Source organism: Pollicipes pollicipes, unplaced genomic scaffold, assembly GCF_011947565.3.
Source record: "Pollicipes pollicipes isolate AB1234 unplaced genomic scaffold, Ppol_2.1 Scaffold_4219;HRSCAF=4965_pilon_pilon_pilon, whole genome shotgun sequence".
In the NCBI taxonomy this organism is placed as follows: domain Eukaryota; kingdom Metazoa; phylum Arthropoda; class Thecostraca; order Pollicipedomorpha; family Pollicipedidae; genus Pollicipes; species Pollicipes pollicipes.
The window spans coordinates 33199609-33223895 of record NW_023596448.1 but is presented as its reverse complement, the minus strand read 5'-3'; the positions used below and the strand labels follow the sequence as shown (position 1 = coordinate 33223895).

General features: G+C 48.1%; 1 protein-coding gene across 5 annotated transcripts; it reads right to left on the bottom strand.

Moving 5' to 3' along the window:
- Positions 1–8318: 8318 nt before the first annotated feature.
- LOC119095593 (cellular tumor antigen p53) lies at positions 8319–16569 on the bottom strand. 5 transcript variants are annotated; one of them, XM_037218449.1, is made up of 6 exons: positions 14110–16569; positions 12153–12343; positions 10721–11157; positions 10034–10198; positions 9300–9471; positions 8319–8908 (listed from the first exon to the last, which is right to left on the bottom strand). In XM_037218449.1, exons 1-6 carry the CDS (start codon positions 14195–14197, stop codon positions 8744–8746), a joined length of 1218 nt encoding a protein of 405 aa, XP_037074344.1. In that variant the 5' UTR covers positions 14198–16569; the 3' UTR covers positions 8319–8743. The 5 variants fall into 5 exon arrangements, with proteins under 5 accessions (XP_037074344.1, XP_037074348.1, XP_037074345.1 ...); XM_037218453.1 differs by lacking the exon at positions 14110–16569 and adding an exon at positions 14025–14062; XM_037218450.1 differs by lacking the exon at positions 14110–16569 and adding an exon at positions 13881–14013.
- Positions 16570–24287: the final 7718 nt, after the last annotated feature.

Below are 24287 nucleotides of genomic sequence, written 5' to 3'. Positions count from 1 at the left end.
GAGCGTCATAAGCCCAGGAATAGCACTAGCACCATCTATAAACCAGGTGTTGGTACTAGTAGCGCTACCTAGGTTAGTGTTGCAATGCTTGTGCAAAACGACCTGCAACTCAAAGGTAAGGCATTGGGGTGTAAAAGCACACCTGGCGTACGAGAGAACATACGTTTTGTCTAATGCTGAAAGCGTTTCAGCCATCTGCACCCCCTCAATCTGCCCAGAGGTGGCCTCTGAAAAAGACCTCTTCCTATGGGCTCGCAATGCTGTGGCTTGTCCATGCACCCCGCCGTGACGTCACGGTGGGGTTGCCAGATAAACTTTGAGGGACCCTGGGTTTGCCGCCAACACATCGATTACGGGACGTCTCTGATCGGATAGCGTCTTGTACTGGGGTTGATTATCTTACATATACCAGCACTATCAAATTACGCACGGTCGAAATTTTTCGCTACGTTATCGTGCGTTCTTTCGCACGTGACTTTCTCGACATCCCGCTACCTGCAAGCCAGCCGCACTTAGAAATACGCCTTAAAGGGCGATTTGAAGACAAAAGTGTGCTGTTCTGGCAACTGATAGGCTTATACTGACAGCTGGCAACCCACACCAGTCCTATCAAAGGCACAAAGTCGCCCCATTTGCGAGTAATGCTATTTCCTGGGCCGGCGTATTCCGTCAATCGCGTTGGGAGACCGGGTGCGATCCCCAATGCGCCTTGAAGAGGTGATATGAACAAAACAGTCTGGTCAGACGATGAGCGATTTGCTGCCACCGCCCGGCAAGTACTTGGCCGCCCAGCAGTTCCACGACACTGACGTTGCATACGTTGCCGTATGACGCTCACATTGCGGTCCGACAGTGACGTGGTGAGCGCATGGTCACATCCACCGCGCACGACCCAAAGTAGTTAAAGGAGCTGATTCTCTCTTCTTTGCCATTGAAATGCCACATGCAGCGAATGAAGTCTCGGTACAATCAAATGGGCTAAATTTAGCCCTGCAGAAGCACTTTGCTGGGGCCGCCCAAGCCAAACTATGGCCCCTAGGGATCATGTGGGGCAGCCTTTTGAAGGAAAGAGATGGATCTACCATTGACTCAAAAACGATTTGAAACAAATTCCTCGAAATCCTAGACTGGCCTAAAATTGGTAATTTTTGTGATTTTGAGGCGCTCGGCAATAACTTGTTCTTGTTTGTCATAATCAAAAGATGGCAATTTTATCTGCATTTCAGGTTAGGCTGAGTTTCTCGGATTTTTTTAAAAATCCGTGACTTTTCATGATAAGGACATCACAGTAAAGTGTTCGCCTTGCAAAGGCACATCCAGTGGTGAAAAGTATTCCTGGTTAGGCATCACATTTTTGAGATATACGGTTTCAAGTAAATTGATCAAACGATCTTTTCCATTTTTGCTCGAAAATTTTGATACCAAACCTAGGACTGGCTTGACCATTTAATTGCTTTCTAAAGGCGCATTTATAAGATGCATGACGCGTATGGTGAAATCCTCCCGGAACTAGCATGTTTTGCCACGCAAGTTTCACGATGACCCAGTATGCACAATTTTGCACCCCTTGCGTAGCAAAACCGCATTTGTGTTGACTTACTTGCTCTAAGATAGTCGTAGTTAGATTGCATAGCTAGGAATTTGCTATTTCCCCAGCACAAGTGATCAATTACCTTGTAGCACTCTTAAACTGTATTTAAGCCACGTACCATTTTGAGTCTAAAGCTTTATCGACGCGGGAGGGCTCAATACTTGTTGCATAGCTTTACAAATGGTATGTTCGTGAAGGGTATCTCATCTGCTTTGCAACAGGTACAAAAAATGGCTAGAGTTCTGGAAAACAAATTTAAGTATTTTTCCTATGCCAATTCCCATAGTAAAAGTGTGTAGTTTGATGAGCGAACGCGACACCAATTTTTCCCCTAGAATCCCAAAACTTGCGCACCTTTACAACTTGAAAGTTGATAAACAACACGCAAGATGAAAGTGCTGGTTGCATTAGGTATTGGGCGAGGCTCTATCCATGTCGACACTGCTCCAATCTGAAGTTTTACCGTAATGCTATGGAAAAATAACCTCGGCTTGATGAAATGTATTTTCCGTGATATGCATCGCAACCTGTTTCTGTGAAAAACCTGCTGTAGACAAAAAAACAGACGCAACTTTTGAGCCATCCAAAACGGTTCTTCTAAGTGGTCAGTTGATCGGAAAACGGTCCAAAATATTTGGAATGCAAAAAGTATTTTTCATCAACGTCAGGTCAGGGTATTTTCAAACCTGTTTATATGTAATGTAATAAGTGAGCTTGTTTCATCATATCTGATGCTTGCTTCAGTACCTTCAAATGTAAAATATTCCATTTAACCACTACACGTCAGGGAAACCAGAGGTACGAGGTTCTAGTTTGACATTTATACGATGCAACTGCAGCCGCTTTGCAGTTACATATTGATAGCTCCACCAATTCTGAACACCATGATAAAAACCGTGTTGGCGTACTCCCAAAAACTTCTGAAAACGCTCTTTGAAAAATCTCTCTCTTTAAAAAGATCCTTCTTTGTTTTAAGTATTTTTTCCACTAGGTTAGGCCAACGCGCTTTTGGGACTTAACTCTCTAGATAACTCTTTATATTTATGCCTTAAGCACCCGCATATCTAGGTCAGGTACTCCCCCAAAAATGTGTTGAGCCAAATTCGGCAAGCTCGTATGAGATGCTGTCTCCGTTCTTGCGTGTAGAGATTACTGGCTGAATGAATGCTGAACGTTAACTCGAGTTAATATTGTCAGAAAAAGATCAGTTGTATTGTTCTGAAAAAGCCACTGAAAAAGATCGCACTTGACAGATGCATTACGCCAAAAGCAAAATCGCAAACACGTCCTTACTTTTTTATCTGGCCTGGCTAGAATAGTCTTGAAATATTAAAGTGAGCCAAGTTTATCCTCGGTTTTAAAGACAGATCCACCCCTAAAGATATTAAAGCGAGCATCAGATATGATGAAATAAGCTCACTTATGACTATTGGCGTACCTTTAAGGGGAAGAGACTGCTTTAGACAGCACAGATTCTTTGTTAAGTAAATATATTCCTCAATACGCCATTGTGTGATTAAGTAATCGTACCTTACACAACATTAATTGAGAGCTTATGAACCGCAGTAATGTCTGGAAATCGGGCTCACGAACGTCATATATGAAAGACTCCAAAACTATATTTTTGTTGGCATTGGTGGCTGCACAGCTAATGAAATAGCAGGACTTCAATGACGATATAATGGGGTCATGGATGCCTGGGTGACCTTGAAATAACCTCCCCGAATAGGCTGCACATCGCTCAGGGCGTGCCGCCCAGAAACACTGGGGGGTTTAGGTCTTAAGAAGGGTAAGGCTGTGAACTGTATCCCATGGTCTTCAAGATGGCTATTTCAAACTAGACGTATGAAAATCCTTTTAGTAACACACACATTTTCTTCATCACAATTACAGTAATCTCATCCTCACCGTTGTTTTTACGGCACATTTTAACGCATCTAAAGACAGCAGTTTGTTTTTTAGCCTAAATTCCGCAAAAGTATTGGTAAATGTCATTCTTGATGCCATAGCCAAAGTTGAGTTGACAACTGTAGTTCGGCGCCAAATTGGGGCCCAAATTTTTCGTGCACCACTCGCATGTCACAGAAAATCTTAACTTCAATGAAGCAGTACTATTTTGCAGGGGATAGAGGTGGGCACTTAAATCTAATTCAAGGACAAAAGAAACTTCGAGTAAGATGCATGCTTTGGTAGGTGCATCGCGCTCATTCTCAGCGCACGGTTACATATATCTTCCCGGGCCAATTCTCACATTGTCCACTTGAGGCCCGCGGCTACCGGCGGACGGCCTTCCCGCAGAGTGATTGCCGGAGCACAGGTGCCTGCAAAAATGCTTCTAATCGCGCGTGAAGAACGCGACGATGCGGATTTGACAGCGCTGCTGTGTATCTGTAATTATCTTGTACACGGCACCTCTCCGATTACTGGATTTTGTATTCCGTTGACAACCCGACAGCGTCTCACTCAATGCTTGCTGGCTGCCGCAGCGGCGATTTCCAAACTTACGGTATTCGATCATAACAGTGAGCATGTGTATGGATCCATTAGTCAATCTTCTGAACATATACATCCTTTACAGTTATTTACATAAAACTTAAAGTAGATTTACATAAAACGCACTTCCATGCGTATGAACTGAGATTAATGACGCATCTTTAGCACATGCACATTGGCTTCTCTTTTAACCGTTAAACCAGGGGTGTCATTTTTTGTTATTATTGGGGGGGGGGGCTGAACCCAAGGCCCGACAGCCTACCCAACCCCCATTTTTGTCACCGGATTTAGCCCACTTAATTTTGATGAAAGGCAAGATTTGTTTATAATTTTGTGTAGGCTACAAAAGTATTAATTCAAGCATTAAGTTATAGTGGTTACACAAGGGGGGATCCACGGGACACTGGACGCACGCGCCTCTCTCGACCGGCAGTGAAGGCGGTCAAAAGGCGCCTTCCCCATGAAGTGAATGCGCCCCTTTAGAGGCGCATCCACTGCCGGTGCGGCGCCTTAAGCGCCGAAGGCGCTAATCTATGGGAAATTGGTAATTATAGATAATACCGTCAACGGTCATGGGAGACGGTACGCATCCGGTTGTAGGGAACGAGGATATAAGGCCAGCGTGGGGGATTAGGTCAACCCGTATTCCAAAGCTTTTGACCTTAACCACACAAACCATTGTGTCTTATGGCCCTAGGTGTGTGAAGATTATTGTACCGTTTATCCGCTCAGCTGTTACGTTTTGCATTTGGTGGTGATGGCAACCACGACTTTATGTTACTAGAGGAGGGATAGTTCTAGTGTTGGTAGGAGCCTCGCTATATACAAGAAATATACGTCTGTATGGGGAAGCAAACATCCGGCTACATTCCGGATACCGGGTTTAGGCTTGGGCTACCGGGTTTGGGAGCCAAGCCCTCGTGCCGAATCATAAACCCTACCCCAATTTTATTTTTGTCCTTGAATTAGGTTAAAGTGCGCACCCCCATCTTTTGCAAAATAGTGCTGCTTCACAAAAGTTAATCTTTTGGTGACCATAAGTGGAACACGAAGCATTTCGGCCTCACTTTGGTGTTGTACCAAATTTGTTAACCTATCGTTTTGTCATGGCATCAATAGTGACATTTACGAATACCTGTGTGAAATTTAGGCTTAAAGCAAACGTTTTCATTAGATGGCTAAAAATGGGTCGTAAAAACACCGATCAGGATGAGTTTATTGTAATTGTGTTGTAGGAAATGCGTGTGGTATTAATAGGACTTCCACGAGGCTAGTTCGTATCAACACGCGCTCTGGACGGGGATCAATTTAGTCTCTTACCCTTCCGAGGGTTTTCCAAGATAATTTATGATCGGTGCGGCGTAGCCGTTCTAGTGTTGGTAGTTCCACAGTTATATACATGAACAGCATGTGTCTATGGGAAAATAAGTATCCGGCTACATTAACTACGAGGTTTTGATGCCGCTACACCGCGCCGAGCTTTGCATAGCTGAAGACAATTGACTAACGGGTCTCTAGGCATGGAAATTAGATAACATGGTCAGGTCGCTGACCTATGGCAGGTCAAAGTCAGGCCATGGCTGTCAGCGAAGACATGCCAGTGGAATCGTTCAAGCGGATACGATAACGTAAGGTAAAAGGGAATATGCCACGTTTTTAATTTCACTCATTGTTGCATCAGACGCCTGTGATGGGGCAGTAATGCGCGTTTTCTCCAAATCCTCCTGAATAGCTCACAATTTTGCTTTGAAGCACGCAACCCTGCGGGAGAAATGTCATTTCACTCCATGTTCACCACCATGAACGAAATGAATTTCAGTTGCCTTGCGTTTCCAGACGTTTGAGTAATAACTGCTACGAAAGTTTGAAACAGTTTTTAGACACAAAGACATGCAAGCACAAAGCTATCATTTGGCGAATTCAACGAAACGTTGTGCTATGGCTTTGCTTGCCCCCCATGGCGTCTGCCACAAGGTCTCTTTTCGAGGCACATTTTGGCTTTGGGAGGTATATATTACATATTACATAATCCATGTGAGCACTAGTTCAAACTTCAGCCAATGCACATCTCCGCAACAGGCTCGTGTCCGCTGGGCCAATCACAACTGTTCGTTTATTAACACCAGAAGAGTTCCGCACGGTGGTTCGACAGTGGTCGCGATTGCAGGGAAGGGGCGTTATGCTGCTACAAAGCATGGACAGCGCAATTTGGACGCAAGAATGATTAAAATTGATATCCTTATAATGTCTTGACGGCAATACAGTGGCACTACCCGGTGTCATTATTAGACGTAACTAATCCTGAGGTTTCACTGGAGTATGTTTTTGACACATGCCCCTAGGTCTCTTTACACACGCCTTGTAAACGAAGCCATCCATCTCCGAGATACTTGTGGCTCTTATCAACGTTTTTTTCCGACCGGTGTGACCTGAGATGAACATCAGTGAAATTTTGCTTCGAACAGGCATTTAGAGGTTAAAGGGGCTGCATAAGGAGGCCTCGGATACCAATCTGGAGTTTGACTTTTTTAGCCCAAAGGTCAACAGGTATTTTGACCTAGTCAATCTCAAAATTTGACGCAAGCGAAATATTGTTAGTAAGATATTTTGAAGGTATGATGATAATCAATGCACGCGACGTTCATGATTCCTCACTGTGTGTTGTATGTCTCAAAGAAGGCAATTTATGTACAATTTGTTCGTGCAAAGTGAGGTACAAATAAGTACCTTCGCCGGACTTCTTCAAGTAATTCATATTTCCTTTTATAAGAAGAGAAATCACCAATGTGAGCATTTTACGCGCGACACGCACCGAACACAATCAGCTAGCGTGAGCAGAATTACTCCAACTAAAGATCACACGGTCTCTTGTCAAAGGTCCCTGAAGCGAGGACAGGCCTGATTATCCCTGACAATCAAATTTGTGCCTGCGCTCTTGAATATTGCGATGCTTGAAAATTTTCAATTAACCAATAAGTTTTTCTCCTGATGTGAGGCCCCCCGTTCTTTGAGCATGAACTTCACATTGAAAGGGGATCTGGATAGTTTAGAACTGTTTGAATGACGCTAGTCCATGCACTAGTGATTATACTAGTACCTAAAGGCCGAAATCGGCCAGTGATTTTTTTTGTAACTTGGAATCCCTCTTCTTTTGAAGCCTGAGTTTTATATTAAAATGTGACCTTAAGAGTTCAGGAGTTTTTGACGGCCGGCGGCTCCCTTGGTGGTGAATATTAATTCTGGTGCTTGAAAAGTTCAATAAGCCGGTGAATTTTTGGTGACATAGTGTTTGACCGTATATTCGATCTTCTAATGACCTTCCCGTTCTTTGATCTTCTGTACGACCTTGAACGTCACATGATGTTTCGAAAAATACGTCATTTTACATATTCGCGTGCAATATTTGAACGTTTGGCGTGTTTTTAGAGAAATTGGAACTCATCGCTGAATTAATCGCTGAAGCCCCTCAAGCCAGAAGATGTGTGGGCTTGCCACGGTGCTCAGTTGACCTGGTTTCATCCACGAGAGGTCAGCTGCACCGGTGTTCTCTTACGCTGATCTGTTGCATTTTTTTACGGCAGCCTCCCGATACTGCTTTCGGCCTGGCTCCAGCATATGTTTCATATATGGCGAGCGAGGATCTGCCGTATGCTCAACGAGGCTGCCGCACGCCCAGTGAGGCTCTGCCGCACGCCCAGCGAAGCTTTGCCACTCGCCCAGCGAAGCTCTGCCACACGCCCAGCGAAGCTCTGCCACACGCCCAGCGAAGCTTTGCCACGCGCCCAGCGGAGCTCTGCCACACGCCCAGCGAGGCCCTGCCGCACGCCCAGCAGGGATTGAGGCGCGATTTTCACAGCTCGTCGAAATACGTCATGCTCACAATAAGGCGTTTATGCTGGATTTGGGCGATGGTAACAACAGGCGATAGGATCATTTCCCAACGATGAACGGATTTCGCTGCTGCTTCGAGTGTGGCGCAGCCGCCATAGCGCTGAATGTCAAAACATTAGAGTAAGTTAGCTGTTCACGCGAAGTGAAGATAATTGACTAAATGCAACTGAACTCTGCTGAGGCCAACTGAGCCAAGCGTCGCGCGTGATGTCGCAACTAAGAGACAAGAATAAAAATCCCATACGGAATCCGTCCATTGAACAAAGCGCATTCATGACAAAGTCAGTACGAACAGCCGCCGCCCGCGGCGGCCACCTAATAAAGAAAAACTATCGCCCGGAGCCTCCTCGGTCATCCTCGTATTCGAAGCAACCGAATAATCTCCATCAGATGACGCTTCTTCGACTGCTGCGTTAACACTACAGACACAACGATGCACATGAGAACTCGGTCGTTATCAAGGATGTCGACATCCTGGAATCGCAGAACAAACGAACCTAATCTACAAAACTGATGCAAATGCAGTCATATAACACATGCAGGGAGTTATGGCCAAAATAGCGCAGGCACGCCCTTGCACGCCCTGTGGAATCCCTCCAAATGCCTACAGACGCGGGTATCGCCACAGCCCATTCGCAGGCGGAATGTCCACCCTCGAATCACACCACCGAACGGAGCTCGCAAAGCTGGCTTCAATCTGCGAGCCGAGGCCTTCCCATCCCCCCCCCCCCCCCCCCGCCGCCCGTGACGCCGCCAGTCCCGCGGCTCCTACTCCAGATCGGCTCTGACGGGCATAGTGGGCTGGCGGCGTAGAGTGACGGGCGTGCCGTCGCCGACCGGGTCATGCCCGGCAGCCGGAGCGCGGTCGCGGTCGTACTGCTCCAGGTTGTCGCGCACCGCCACCAAGTAGTTGTACATGGCCTCGCTGCGGGCCTGCGGGCACGGAGGCGTCGGTCAGCGGCGCCAGCGTCCACCCGCCAGCGGCCGGCCATCCAACCCTCGCAGCTCCTGCAGTCGTGAATACAACACCGGTCAAGTGATGTAGTAAACCGCCAGCGTCCACACGCCAGCGGCCGGCCATCCGACCCTCGCAGCTCCTGCAGTCGTGAATACAACACCGGTCACGTGACGTAGTAGACCACCAGCGGGGCACACGCCAGCCCGCAGCACCAGAGCAGCCGACTGGAACCACGCAGCGCACGGTCTCCCAAATCAGCCGTTCCCTGCTCGCCCAGCGGCCGTTCCAGCGCTGCCGCGCGGGCCGCTGGCTGGGGCGCCCCCGGCCCCGACGCCGCCGTCGCCCAGGCCGCCCGGCCGCGCTCACCTCGACCATCCAGCGGCCGCGCTGGCCGCCGGGCCCCGGCGACGGCTCGCGGCGCCTCTTCACCGGCACCTTCAACTGCTGGCCGCGGCGCTTCTCGTCGGCGCGCCAGTCGCGATGCGGGCACCGGCACACCTTGACCTCTATGGCCTGGCGGCCCAGCGCGACGCCCGAGCTGCGAGGACAGCGGTCCGGTGAGCGCCGGCACGCAGTACGACGGCCACGCGCGGACGGTGGGTCACCGGTTCACGCCGAATACGCTCAGGCACCAGTCGCTACTGACGCGAAAAACGTGGGGTGGAACGATTGCTTCGGGCGAGTCAGAAACGCGTGGCCGACAACGGGCGCAGTGAATGGAGCTGCGCTATCGCCGCCAGGGAGAGGAACACAGAGGATCACCTACACCATACAGACATTTATCTCGACAGAAGACGAGACCATAACACAAGGACCACTTCGCTGTCCAGAAAACAGTGCAAACGTCACGAGCCTTTTTGCCACCATTCTCCAGCTTCGACGCGAAACTTTACTGCATTACGCCATCAGTTCCACTCCCCCTCCTATCTCGCAACATGGCCGCACAGAGCACATGAGCGCATAACTCCTGCAGTGCTTTGCTGAGGGTTGGCTCACGAATCCAGGACTGAGGTGCACAACAAAACCGGACACAGACATGGCCGGCCCCGTGTTCCTTGCAGACACGGGGCCGCCACGCCGCCAATGCCTGTCCCACTCACTCGATCTCCTCCAGCGTAAACACCACCATCAGTCGGCGGCGGTTGATGCCACCGACGCACGTGTTCATACAGGTGAACTTGAAGAGCACCTGGTAGTCGGCGGTGCCCGGCGCCGGGCGCTCGAGCGGCACAGTCACGCTGCGTCGCTCCTGGTTCTCCTCGTAGCTGGCAATCACACCGGGGGCCGGGTCAGTGAGCCCCACCCAGGGGCGCTGAGCGCTAGCGCACCCCCCCCCCCCCCCCCCCCCACCCCAGCCACCGGTCAGCGCGCCGAACGCGTGGCGTCGGGCCGCCTACTGCGCGCTGACGTGCTGGCGACGTGACGTGGTGCGGTTGACAGTTGGAGGTCAGTCACCGGCCACCGCGACTCCAAACGATGCGATGCAGATTGTCTACCGAACACTGTGCCGCGTCACTTTGGCAGAACGAGGCATGCGGCTTGCAACTGGGCCACGCTATATGTAGGTCGTATGGCTGGCAAACCAACCCTAAAAAAGACAGACAATGACACGAAGAGCCACACCGTAATGCTGAACTACGCACCACGCTTGGCACAACTCCAGGGTATCTAACACCGGTGGAAAACACATCCAACCAGGCCTGCAACTGACCAAAATGGTGGGTAGGCCACTGACGCCACGCAGCTAGAAAGCTAACCCCACGTGAGTGCTCTGTGGTGTCACCCACCTGGCTTGCGGGTGCTCGGACCAGAGCACGTGCAGCAGATTTGCCTCGCCGGTGTTGAAGGCGTGCTCGGCGTCACGGTGGATGGCGCACCGACGCACCGGCGTCTGCGCGTGGTGCGGCTCTCTGTAGACGGGCGTGGCGCGGATAGCCAGCGCGCGCGGCTCGACGCCGGCCGCCGTCCGGAACGCCACCGGCACGGCCACCATCACGTCCGTGTACAGCTTGGCCGCGGCTTCGCTGTACACGTACGGCAGCTGGCGCCCGGCGGCCGCCGACGGCGGCGTCTTCACCGTCACGCCGAAGTTGTACGTGCCGGGCCAGCTCTCCAGCGCGGGGACGGCGCCGGGGGCGGCGCGAGCCGGCGGCTGCTCCGTCGGGGCCGCAGTCGGCGCGAGCTCGGCGCCTTCCTGGGCGTCCGGAGAGGCCGGCGGTGGCGACTGTCGACGTGGAGCCCGTCAGTTCCACAGCGGTCACGCACGTCCGCCCATACCAACAGTTGGCATGCTGGTGTGACTTCGATCAGATGCACGGTAAGGTTACCAAACTCTCATAAGAAATCTGGATGTACATCAGACATCAAACTTCAATTGACATGGATGTGAAGTGTGAGAAGACCTTGCACCATGACTCAGCACCTGATCACCTGAGAGACAATGAGCACCAGCACCATTGAGCACCTTTCAACCCAGGTGTGAATCCAATTGATAAGAGGCGTGTGAAATGCCTGCTAAATCTCCAATATGTTTTACCCTGCCCCCTGTAAAAAGCTATTGATCAGCTGCATTGCCAACCATTAGCTCATTTGTAATAAAAAAGCTTTGATGAAATTGAGCACCTTACAAGTTATGCTTGTGTGTGTGTGTGTGATTGGGGCTTTACGACACACTCAGCTGCTGAGGCTACATGGCGTCACCTGCCTCTCACCCTGGCAGGAGGGGCGGGCACCGCGGGGAATCGAACCCCGTACCTCTGGTTTCCCAGATGCGCATTGGTTAACGCAGACGCGCTAACCACTACACTACCGGCACCCCACAAGTTATGCTTCATTTCAATCAAAACAATTCTGCAGAGTTTTCTGGTGACCCTTTGCACATTTTCCACTTCCAGCTAGTGTCATGTGTTGCAATTTATCTACAACTTGTCGAGTCAAACATAATAAATAGTGGAGGAAGGGGCTGCACACAGCTCTGGTACTGTCACTGTGGTGACAGTGTACTGTGGCACTACTGGAATTTGCTCATTCCTGTACATTAACATTGAGGTCAAAATAGTATAGACATATTGTGACTATTACAGAAGAGAGCTGACAAAATAAATATAAAGAATTGGAAAACAATAGGTAAATTGCTCCAATCTGTATGCCATACACATGTCAGTCCAATTATGTATCACTTTAAAAGACAAATGGCCAGCATTACAAGAATCATCTCACCTGATGCTCTGTTCCATGCAACTGGTAATCTTCCATGGGATTTACCAGTGGACTGACAAACTCTTGCCAGTCCTTAGAGTCATTTGGGTTCAGCATGGGAAGCATACTTCTTACTGCTTCAGGAAAATCATGGTCTTCAGACATGGACCATAGCAAGAGGTCTGGGTCTGGCTCACTTGATGACATGTTGGCTGGAAACACATATAGACTCCTTTTAATATTTATATTCCAGGTGAGATATGCCCTATGCAGAGCCAACATTCTCAGGATGGAATGATCACAACCTCGCAGAGAGCTTATACTTGCCCGTGTTTTCATGAGCTTAACTTTTCATTCAAAAGAGGAAGCAATTATGGGATGCTGAGCTCACCAATATAGATGGCACAAACAAACATAAAGACTGAAACATTGTCATGGTCTGTGGCAATAAGCAGGGCTTGGTGAGGACACACAACATACTTCAAATTGTCAGATTATGCCAAGTTTGATCACAAAACAATAAGAAGTGCCCCTTTTAAGTATATAGCCATCACTTCACCCTGCTACATCAGACAATGAGAGCCCTATTAGTTCTAGTGAGACATGGCCATTGCTTCATTTGTTTTGCATAACACTGTGACTATACAACTAACTCAACCTAACCTAACCTAATCTAACCTTACCTAACCTAACCTAACCTAACCTAACCTAACCTAACCTAACCTAACCTAACCTAACCTAACCTAACCTAACCTAACCTAACCTAACCTAACCTAACCTAACCTAACCTAACCTAACCTAACCTAACCTAACCTAACCTGACCTAACCTAACCAAGAATAGACCAGAACCTAAGCTAAGCTAGACTAAGCTAGGCTAAGCTAAGCTAAGCTAAGCTAACCTAACCAAACCTAACTGAGAATAGACCAGAACCTAAGCTAAGCTAAGCTAAGCTAAGCTAAGCTAAGCTAAGCTAACCTAAGCTAACCTAACCTAACCTAACCTAACCTAACCTCCCCACCCTATATCCCCTTCAACCCAGCATCCCATTGGCATCCATGTCCCATGCCATATATAGGTACTGTATAGTGAGCTTTTATTTAGCCACCATGTTCTCATTTTGCTTTACATTCCCCACCCAATCCCCATACATTTTTATGGCTCTTGATGCTGCTCAACGCGCAGTAATGTTGTGACTGCGCACAGTGATGGCACCGGTGTTGCGGCTGCTGTGTGAGTGTGGCGCTCAGGAGCTCGCCACCATAATTATAAAACATTTGAAGCTAAGAGCATGAATCTACCTGTTTTGTGATTATTTACCATATGTCCTGCCTTAAACACAACAAATGGTGTACAATTATTTTTTCTTATGTTAGGTAGGAAAGCATACCCTGACCTAGACTTTCTTTACCACTGAGCTTGAGGGCACAAAAGCTGATGACATGCTTAACAAAACCAGGATAGACAGCTATCTAAGATATTTCGCATCCTCATCAGATACATTGACACAACTGACAATTATGGCCAACATAAGTATCATCACATACATTGATACAACTGACAATTATGGCCAATGTACGTAAAGCATCACACATTATGGTTAGCTGTCGAAGAGTAATAGTATTCCTTTTTTCCTACATCAGGGTGGAGAATGACACCCTCTCATTGCATTTTAGACATCTTACACTGTTTTTATCAACATTTTCCTGAGAGTATCATTAACTGTCATTCGGAAAACGCAATGATGTACCTCTAACGTGCCTTGCCTTGTTGATAACCCACCGGTCTCCAGCCACCCACGCTAAAACCGCAAAGTTAGATAGCCTTGCCACCAAGATAGACACATCAGGATCGTAACACGAGCGCCAAATTAGCCCCGATAGTTTCATCATACTTCGCAACGTTCTTCATGACCAAATCGAAGTCCATTCCTTACTTCGAGTAAGCCCAGTCGATGGATGACGTTGCTACCAACTTACCTATGACGTCACGGCCCAAACCCATTCCTTGGTTGTCCGAGAGGCGAAGTAAGTGCGGTAGCTCGTGGTTATTTACATAGCAACGCATAGCGACGCCCAAGACGCGCCTGCGGGTGGGGTGTGGTGGGTGCGGAGGTTTTCCTCTAGCCCCATAGATGTGCCATTTATAAGTTACGCTTTTTCATAGGGTAATTAACTACTATCGGTTGAAAAATGCATTAGTCAGACTTGTTTGCTTTCCCTTAATGATAGTTCGTCAGGGCTTGCAGGTTAAGGCACACCTGGCTTAGGGACAGTAGGTATGCTGATGTGTCAGCCATCACTACCTGCTTAGTGATTCGATCTTAGCTGCGCATTGCTATGCATTGCTACTTAACTTCTTGGCCTATGTGCTACTGTATCATATCAGTTAAGTACTCCTGTAATGCAAGCAGATTTGTTTCATAGGCCTGATTGATTATTTTGAATTACTGGACTGCACAGGCATGGGTTGGTAGAGGTGAACCAAACAGACTTGTGGTTTTGTGGCTGGTAAGCATGATTGTTATGCAGCATGAAAATTATATTATTGATCTGATTGCACTTATTTTCTGGGTCACTTCTTCACTAACCTGTACCTTTACTGCATGCCTGACAGATTATGAACAACATGGGGAAGTTAGAGTTTGGAACCCCTATGTTGAACAGTATATCATGGTGGCATTACCTAAAATTTCTGTTAGCAGATTAAGCACTGGTATATATTTCAGTATACCTTATTAATAGATAACAGAGATGTGAGGGTGATTCCACTGATTAATTGCTGGTGGTATTAAAGCATGTGTAAGTACAAGACAGGAACATAAAATTGTCATAGTTGAATATTTTTCTTGATGATAAAGGTTGTATGCATAATTTTGAGCAATTTGTTCTGTACACATGAAGCTATGGCCTGTCCTTATCTTAGTTGCATTGAATCTTCTTAATGTGGCCATTATACAATGATACATGCATACTTTGCCAAAGAAACATTTCCTACTGCCATGGTTTTGTCTGCTGTGTTTGACAAGGTGGGTGAGTTGTAAAAAAACTGATACATGTCATAGGTGTCATCATGTTGTATTTAAGTATTGTTTGCATTAAGTTTTACCCCCATGGTATAACCTAAATGGTCAATTATGGAAGGCAGTGAACATTGAATTCTTAAAATGTTATGTGCCAAATGTGAACACCTGTGGATGAAATTTGACATGCACTAGGCAATCAAGCAATGGAATTGCCATACTGTTGCCCAAAGTAGTCCCAGTAACTGGGTGTACATCAATTGTTGTGTTTCTAGATGTGACAGTCTCCAAGCTTTTCAGTCTTTGTTCCTTCCAAGGACACCTCCTGCTGCTCCTTAACTGTCTGTTTCCCAAAGTGTGTTTGTGTTGACTTGAATGTAATGAATTGACTGTTATTTCTGATCTGCTTTTATTGTTCCCAATCTTCGCATTACAACATTTAACTGGAGCAAGCGGCATGCATCATCTTTGCCATGAGGTGGTCAGCCATGTGCTGTCGCTTTGTGATGCCCATGCACTGCACTTGCAGGTTCTGTATGCTAGAAAGTAACAGCACACCCATGTCAACCTGTTCCACAGGATCTGCCTCATGGAGCTCTGCAGGCACCAAGTCATCCCCTGCCCCATGCTCATGATGCACAGTGCAATGATTGATGCATGGTGCAATGATCAATGCAGTGATGACCTCAGCCACATTACCCATGTTGTTCACTTCTACATGTTTTAGTTGCTGCAGTCTGTTTTTCAGCATGCTGAAAGCATGTTCAATTTTGACACATGTTTTTTGTATGGTCTGTTTAAGTGACACTGAGTGGGGCTGAGGTGATCGTTGTCTTGGGAGGGGGTGATGATCTCCAGGGAAAGGGGAAGCTCCTGTCCTCGACGAGGTGCGCGTTAGATGGGAGAAGCTGCCGCCGATGCTTCCCTGAGGTCGCAGCAGAGGGGGGCCTTCTCTGAAAAAGCACGAGAATGGCGGGCGGATCGCGGAACCCTGGGAAGTACACCAGTGCGTGCGCCGCGGTGATCACAAGCAGCCAGTAGATGTACTGTTTTGGTGATGCTTTGAGTATTATGAGCAGCTGCTATCTCCTTGCTGGGTGCATCCATGAAGATGAAGAACCCGTCGATGGCTGCAACCACACCCGGGGAGCGCACGCTGCAAAGCCTGCGATGGTTCCATGTGGCCGCGCTCCTATTGGCCACGCGATGGCGTCATCGTGCGCGGTAGCAACATATTTGCAAAATGTTAGATACCAGTGTGACCCAGATCTTGAACTTCCGAACTTGTCGCCAACGTCGTGTTGGGGTACTGGCTCGGCAAGATATTGCAGCGCAGGTATCACACCTTCAACGGACGCTTCTGGTTGCCCCCGCGCTGGCCATGATTGTCATAATAAGGAGCCAGCTTTAGATTGTGAGAGAGAAAAATGTGCGCGGATACGAGACTGCGATTTGAAATCCTCGTTATCATGTCCTGGAACCACGTCATGTACATAATTTTCTGTTTTGTTTTTGCGCGACGTTGGTGCTTTGGCAGGGCCAGAACCGCTAGGTCGGCGAGCGCACCAATGTGTTAGTCACTTTCTGGATCCTGTAACATAGTTTGTCTGGACAGCATGATTGTGGGAAAGTTTACCTTTGTCTTGAATGTTTTGGAGTGTGAATATACTGCATAACCTGACGTCACATGTTTCCATGGATGTTGTCCGTCTGTGTATATATAGAACTCTCCTTCATGCGACTTGTAACATGAGTTTTCTCCCTGCACACGTGTTCCGAGCAAAGCTGTGTCCCTGCTCGCAGCAACATGCGCAAAACTCGACCATGCGTAACAAAATATATGGACGACCTCAGTATCGATGCGCGACGCTCGCGCAACGCTTAAAGTAATGTCGCGTCTGTCGGAGTCGAGGGCGATGATCTGCCTTTCTCTGGCTATAATATTCTCGTTAATGTAAAGTCGTCATGGTATAGGCAGCTGTTGTGAGAGATACACGTGAAGTGTCTGTATTTAACTGTCCTGACCCGTCAATATCATCTCTGCTGCGAGTCAAATGTGTTTGTTGGAAAACAGCTGATTTCACTATCCGCCATGTTTAGGAGTTACTTGAAGCGTTCTCCATGGCGCAGATGGCGTAGCTGTGCAACGTCATAGGTTGCTACCTGAAAAGGCGGGGCATCCGGCAGCATTTCCCCAGCAAGAACGGGCCCTGGCAGCGGGGTGTCAATTGTCATCTTAGGGGTGTCGATTTCCACTTTAGACGCGGCACTCGCTCACGCCTATCAGCGGGACGGATTAAATTGATAGGTATATAAAACGGTACCTTAGACATGAATTCCAGAAACATTTATTGAGAAAATCGCGTTATTTATGCACATTTGCCTTTTTGTCACATCATGCGTTTTGCTGAGTTCCGGCATAATTTTTTCAGATGAGTAGTGGCTCGTTTTAAAGCCATTCTTTGCGTCTTAGACAACTCAACCTGAATTAAATTCTGCTAAACATGCTGTTATGGTACCAGAATGATGCGTAGCATACAGTAAACACCGTTTGGATAACGTTTTGGTCCTAACTTTACTATAAATTAGGGGATGTATCTATTTTTCTTTTGTTGCTGTTGCATTAAGTGCCACCCAAACCTCCACCCTAGGTTTTTCGGCTATTTTACCGTCGTACGTAACTAACTACCAATCAAAAGAACCACTAGATTGTTTTCTACCAGGTGTTAAAGTACTAAGTTGTTCTTTGCAGCTTCTTGGACAACAAGTTCACTTTAGTGTCGGAATGTCAAAAGGATATGAATTGGGGATGCCGGTTCCGTGGCAAAATTTGATTTAGCAGCACTGGAAGCGAGCGGGACAAACGCCGGCGCCGCTATACAAATATCCTGTTCGTGTGTAACGGTGGATGGGTGGGGGCAGCTGCGTTAGATGTATGCGCGGGGTACACTGGTGAAACAATCGCCAAAATGTCCGCCATCTACGTTGCCGTCGGAAAACTTTCTGAAGTCTTGTGATAGGAAATGTGCGTTATCTACGTGAATAATTCGCTCAGAGAACGCTTTCAGGCCGCTTGTACATGATCGGACCACTCCCTCCCCCCTCCCGATCCCAAAGACCATGGTGCACTATGCACACCCATGAATCAAGATGGGATGAGGACTGAGTAAAGTTCAGGCTGTGAGCCGTGTATGTGGAGGCCATTTTTCAGCTGGGCTCAATACGGCAGTAGCTGGGTAGCTTGCTATGCAGAGGCTATGCTCCCCTAACCTAGTGATGTTTGGGTTTATGGGTACCTCAACCATTATTATTGGTTATTTAATAAGTGATAATTGGCTAAAAATAAGCATTGGCCATTTTGTGATCCAGCTATGCTCTTGCATAACATGTGTGTTTTCTGCCGAACGTGTGCGCTTATTGTCAGCTTTATTCCACTCGTGCGCGTTTGCTTGCCAAGCTTGTCCGTCCCCTCTCAGATGTTGCTACTTGGATCTCTTGGCTTGTGGGCGGCTGCTGGCAGCGGTAGACTGACTGACTTACCAAATGTGGCCAGCAGTGGCATCCACATTGCACTTGTACATAACCGTCATGCGGCACTGCATGGGTCATTAAGACCTTCCAGCTTGTTCGTCTGTGTCTCGTGCAGCCCTTGGGAGCGCTGCCGTTGTATTCAGCTAAAGATACCTGACGTGTTGTCCGATACGATCGTCAGATTTGAATGGATAGATCTTTCTCTCTCTCCTGTGCTTGGGCCGCTTTGCGCTAAAGTAGGGGTTCTTTCTACAGAAAGCAGATGCAATCCGTCGTGGCGACCTCCACGTGGTGGATTGCGGGCAACTCTGACAGCCACACAAAGCTCTTGATAATTGCTTTTTACAGAGCAGAACTGAAATATTCAGATATTCATGGTTGGGACCTATATACATAACCAGACAGTGATGTGTTTATTATCTAGTTCTGGAGTTAGATATTGCATGAACATGCATCTAAATCTTCGTTTGAAGAAGAGATGTGTGCAGAGAATACCGATTATTTAGATCTGTCGAATTTAAGTAAAACTTTTTTCTTCGAAGAAAGGACGTCATATTGACGTCACATAAAGGGCAACGGTTTCAGGACATCATTTATGTAAATGAAGTATCTTAAAAACTTCTTCAGAGCTGGTCAGCAGGATTCCGTCAGTCTCTTTCAGCCGAAGAATATGATGCGACGTTTAATATTGCGCCGGTGTTTAGGTTGCGGTCTGGAAAGGAAAAGGATCCAGGATTAGTGACAAATGCGTTTCAGGAAGGACGCCTCTGATGCTTATTGAAAACCGGACATATACATATATATATATATATATATATATATATATATATATATATATATATATATATATATGTATATATATATATATGTATATGTCCGGTTTTCAATAATATATATATACATATATATATATATATATATATATATATATATATATATATATATATATATATATATATATATGCATATGGACGTTGCGGTGTGTCCTTTGCACATGTGTTTCAACTGTGATGCTGCTAGTTTTATGAAACGCATTTTGACGTCAGGTTTCGACATCCCTTGATTTTTTTTTTTTTGCTTCTGCTTACCTTACCAAAAATAATTTTGGAACACAGTCCTGCACTCCAAGAGCTTCACCACTCTGCACAGGGTAATGGTAGGGCTGTACGAGAAGGTAAGCATGAGCTTTTCGACCAGCTTATTTCAAGGGTGAAGCTCACAGATTGGCCATGCATCCATGTGAAGGAGCTTCAAGAGCTGGCCAGCAAGGTAGGAGTGGGGAATAGCTCCTACGCCATGAGCTAATTCAGTTCCTACTGGCTACAGTGGGTGGTTTTCTTGCTGCGCGGTGGGAATTCACCCTGTATCAGCTAGACAAGACAGCAGATGGGCTGGTGCCACTCCTGCAAACTAGCTGCATAACTGCCCCAGCTGAGTAGCACCAGCCACAGCAGCACCAGCTGCAGCAGCAGCCTCACTGCATGCCATCCACCACAAGAGGCCAGCGGAGCAGCCTAAACGGCAGCTACAGCAGAGCGTCTGCTTACCATCCTTCAGCAGAGGTCGGCATGTTTCCCAAAGGTCTGTAGCCATCAGGGGCGGATCCAGACGGGGGACATGGGCCGTGCCCCCCCCCCCCCCCACTCCTTGGGTCCTGAAGGGGCCCCTTGGCTCCAGGGAGCCCCATAGCCGGGCGAAAAGGTGGAGTTTTCTAACATAAAACGCAACGAAACTGGGTATCTCTGCACATCTAGGCGACCAAAAACAGTTGTGAGCAAAAGCGAAGGGCGTATCAAAAGTAAAAAAAAAAAACAACAAATTATTCACTAGTTGGAAAAACTATAAATTGGACATTTTAGGCCCCATTACACCATTTAGGGGTCCCATGCTGTTTCTGGGGGACCTATATGCCCACTTGCAGGATTATTTCCATCGTTACAGGGCATTCCACGATGTCCTTCATTCCCTTGCATTTGCTCGGAGGACCCTGCGCTGTTGTTGGGGCCATTCCTGTTAGTGTGCCGGGGCACTATTGTCAACCTCGGGCCCTTCCATGGATTCTTTCCATTCGCCAGAAAAGCTTTGTGAGCTATAGCCGGGGTCTCGTATCTTAACCTGTTGGGATATTCTCGGCTGCTCAGAGGCCCTTTACGTGGGTCTCGGTTAACCTACCGACACTTTTGCGATGTGCCCATGGACCCTCTACATTAGTCTAGGGCGTTTCCAATTCTCTGTCACTTGCCTAGGGCCCTAAACGTTTGTCGGGGGCCCATGCGATGGCCTACTTGGGCACACTCAGTCATTTGGGGATCCTCCACAATGGGTGTTGGGTACTTTTTCTGAATGGGGGGCCCTATGCTCTTGTGGGGAGGTCTATCTGATAACCTGCTCGGGCACATTCAATCGCTCGGGGGGCCTTCTACATTGGGCTTTGGGCACGTACTTTTTGAAAGGGGCCCTATGCACTTGCCGGCCCCCCCCCCCCCCTGTTTGCTTCCTCGACCACACTGGATTGCTCGGGGGCCCTGCACATTGGTTCTTGATATTTGAACTTTGGGTCCTCTGCTCCTGTCGGGGTCATTGGATAACCTGTTCGGGTACACTCGATCTTTTGGGGGCCCTCTGCACTGGGTTTTGGGTATATCTTATCTGAATGGAGGGCCTTACGTTCCTGTCGGGGCCCCTTATGATAAGATGCTCGGGCCCATTCGATCGTGGGGCCTTTACATCTGGTTTTGGGTACTTTCTTTTTCAATGGAGGGCTCTTCGCTCTTTTCGGGGGCCCTATCGGTTAGCCTGCTCTGGCGCACTCACTTCTTCGGGGCCCTCTACATCGTGTCGTGGGTATGCCATATTTGAACGGAAGGCCCTACGCTGTTGCCTGGGCCCGCTCTGTTAATCTGCTCGTGCACACTCAAATATCCGGGGGGCCCCACATTGTGTCTTGGGTACTTCATATCTGAATGGAGGGCGCTGCGCACTTGTCGGGGGCCCCATCTGTTTGCCTCCTCGGCTACAATGGATTGTTCTGGAGCCCTGTATATTGGGTCTTGACGTTTCAATTTAGGGCCCTACACTCATGTTGGGGTCATCTAATAATCTGCTAGGATATCCTCCATCTTTTGGGGGCCCTCCGCATTGGGTTTTAGGTACTTTTTATTTGAATGGAAGGCCATGCGCTCTTGTCAGGCTACTTCTGATAACCTGCTCGGGCACATTCCATCGTTCGAGGGGCCATTTACATAGGGTCTTGGGTGCTTTCCATTTAAATGGAGGGCCTTGCGCTCTTGTTGGGGGGCCCAATCTGCTAACCTGCTCTGGCACTCCCGATCATTCGGGGCTTTCTGCGTTGGATCTTGAGTACTTCCTAATTGAATGGAGGGCCCTACGCTCTTGACGGGGACCCTATGTTTTAACCCGTTCGGGCACACTCGATCGACCCCTACATATTTTGTTGTAAGAATTTCTTATTTGAATGGATGGCCCTATGTTCTTGGCGAGCTCCATCTACTAAGCTGGTCGGGCCGGTGGCGGATGCAAGGGGGAGGGGAGTTACGAGGTCATGTCCCCATGGACCATGCCGAGAGGACCTAAAGGCTCCGAAGGGGCCCATAACAGGCGAACAGGCGCAGCCTTCTTTCAACAAATTTGGACGCCTTTGGATCTACAGACGACCAAGAACAATTGCTAGAAAAATTAAAGAGGCCATGAGCAGACCAAGTTGATTATTCCTTGACTAAAAAGGTGTTGCTTGGGGGAAATTTTGGGGCTCACTAAACTGTCCAGAGGTCTTGCTACCCGGGCCCAATATGTGCACTTGCTGGGTCAATCTGATCGCTGAGGAGCTTTCCATGCTGCCTTTGATCTCTTTGCATTTCCTCGTAGGGCCCAACGCTACTGTTGCAAGCTATGTCTACTTCTATGGCTGGGTACTCTTGATGGATCAGATTTTCCTCCACGGATTTTCCCCATTCGTCCCCAAATGCTCAATACGCTTTTCCGGGGCCCCACATATGCCAGGGCACACTCAGTTGCTCGGTGGCCCTTCATATTAGTCTCCGGGTCTTTTCACTTTTTTAGAGGCCCTTGTGCTGTTCCTGGGGCCCTTGTAAGGTAAGGCACTGAGACACTCGACGTTCAGAGGCCCTCCACCTTGGTTGAAGGATCTTTTCCTTTGACCTCATTTGCGGAGGACTGCTCAGTCCTACCGAGGCTCTTGCTGTTCACGTGCTCGTACACTCTTGATCGCGCAGGGGTATTAATTCATGGTGTGAGCACAATATTATACTGAGGGCTCCCGAGGCGATGGCCGCACGGAAGCAGCATTATATGCAATCACTATACTAAAGCCAAACGCATTTCACATGATCATGCAGTATACACATCAGAATTAGTGGCAATCTTTTCAGCACTCTGCCACGTTAAAAACATGCCATCAAACAAATTGCAATTTGCACCGATTCCAGCTCTTTCCTGCACGCCATATCAGCTATGTACAATACCCACACCCCTTGATTCACAAAATGATGTTCACACTGTTATCATTACCAGTGGAGTCGCATGTCGTCCTCCTCTGGATATCAGGCCATGCAGGCATCCAGGGGAACGACCTCGCCGACGCTGCCACAAAAGAAAGGATCAACATGCCAGCCCGAAACCATCTTGCCGGCCCAGTATCTGACTATCTTACAGTTATAAACTCAACATACCGCCGCATTTTACAACGCGAATAGGACGAGCACGGCCGCCAACACACGCACGTCAAGCCAGCACTCTTACCCTGGAGCTCAGGCAACGAAAACACGCGCCTTAAGGAGATCCTTCTCGTTAGGCTGCGAATAGACCACACAAAACTAACTCACGCATGCATCATTGAACGCAACCCACGACCACTCTGTCACTACTGCCACACACCATACACGATAGCACATTTAATGCTGGGGTGCCCAGTCTACAGGCGCTGCCGTGAAAAACTCGTGCAGTACACAAACAAACGCAGACTTCCATTGACGCTGCCAACCACACTGGACGACACACATCCTGAACTCTTGGCGCTCCTCCTCGAATACTTACACAAAACCCATGTAGGTAATTACATATGACCACGTAATTGTTGCGAGATGTTCACCTGGTCGGTTGCCAGCGAACGTGTTTTCCTCATTGCCGTGAAGTTTCTTTGCACGCACAAGCCGACCAAGACGTGCTGGTTGTCCTCATTTGCAAGATTTTTCCAAGCACAATTCGGCATAAACGTGTTGGTTTTTCCCCCATAGGTTCAAGAATCCGTTTTTTGTGTAGTGTTTACTGCGGCGAAATGGTCGTTCGTCATCCAAACGTATTGTGATTGTTGAATGCAATGGATGTGTGTGTCTCTCGTGTCTTTGCATTTGCTACCAGACTAAATGAGCCGGTTTTACGTGATTTAGAGCGCGTTTTTCTGGCATTGATACCGGACAGCATTAGCCGGTCTGACGCAACGTAGCTTACTCCTGTCTCTTGCTTTGCACCCGACAGCACAAGCCGGCTTAACATAGCTTTTTGCCTGACCTTCAGTCGGCGAGCCGTTCATCGACGGCCTGCACAGTGTGGGGGTGTGTGTGGGGA

What these genes read in the sequence shown, in the direction of transcription:
- LOC119095593 (XM_037218449.1), bottom strand. Translation starts at nt 14,197, where the DNA reads ATGCGTTGCTATGTAAATAACCACGAGCTACCGCACTTACTTCGCCTC. An exon ending in TCCGAGCACCCGCAAGCCAG is followed by an intron (nt 10,199 to 10,720) that starts GTGGGTGACACC and finishes TGTGATTGCCAG; the next exon opens with CTACGAGGAGAACCAGGAGC. An exon ending in GCGGCCGCTGGATGGTCGAG is followed by an intron (nt 8,909 to 9,299) that starts GTGAGCGCGGCC and finishes CCGTGCCCGCAG; the next exon opens with GCCCGCAGCGAGGCCATGTA.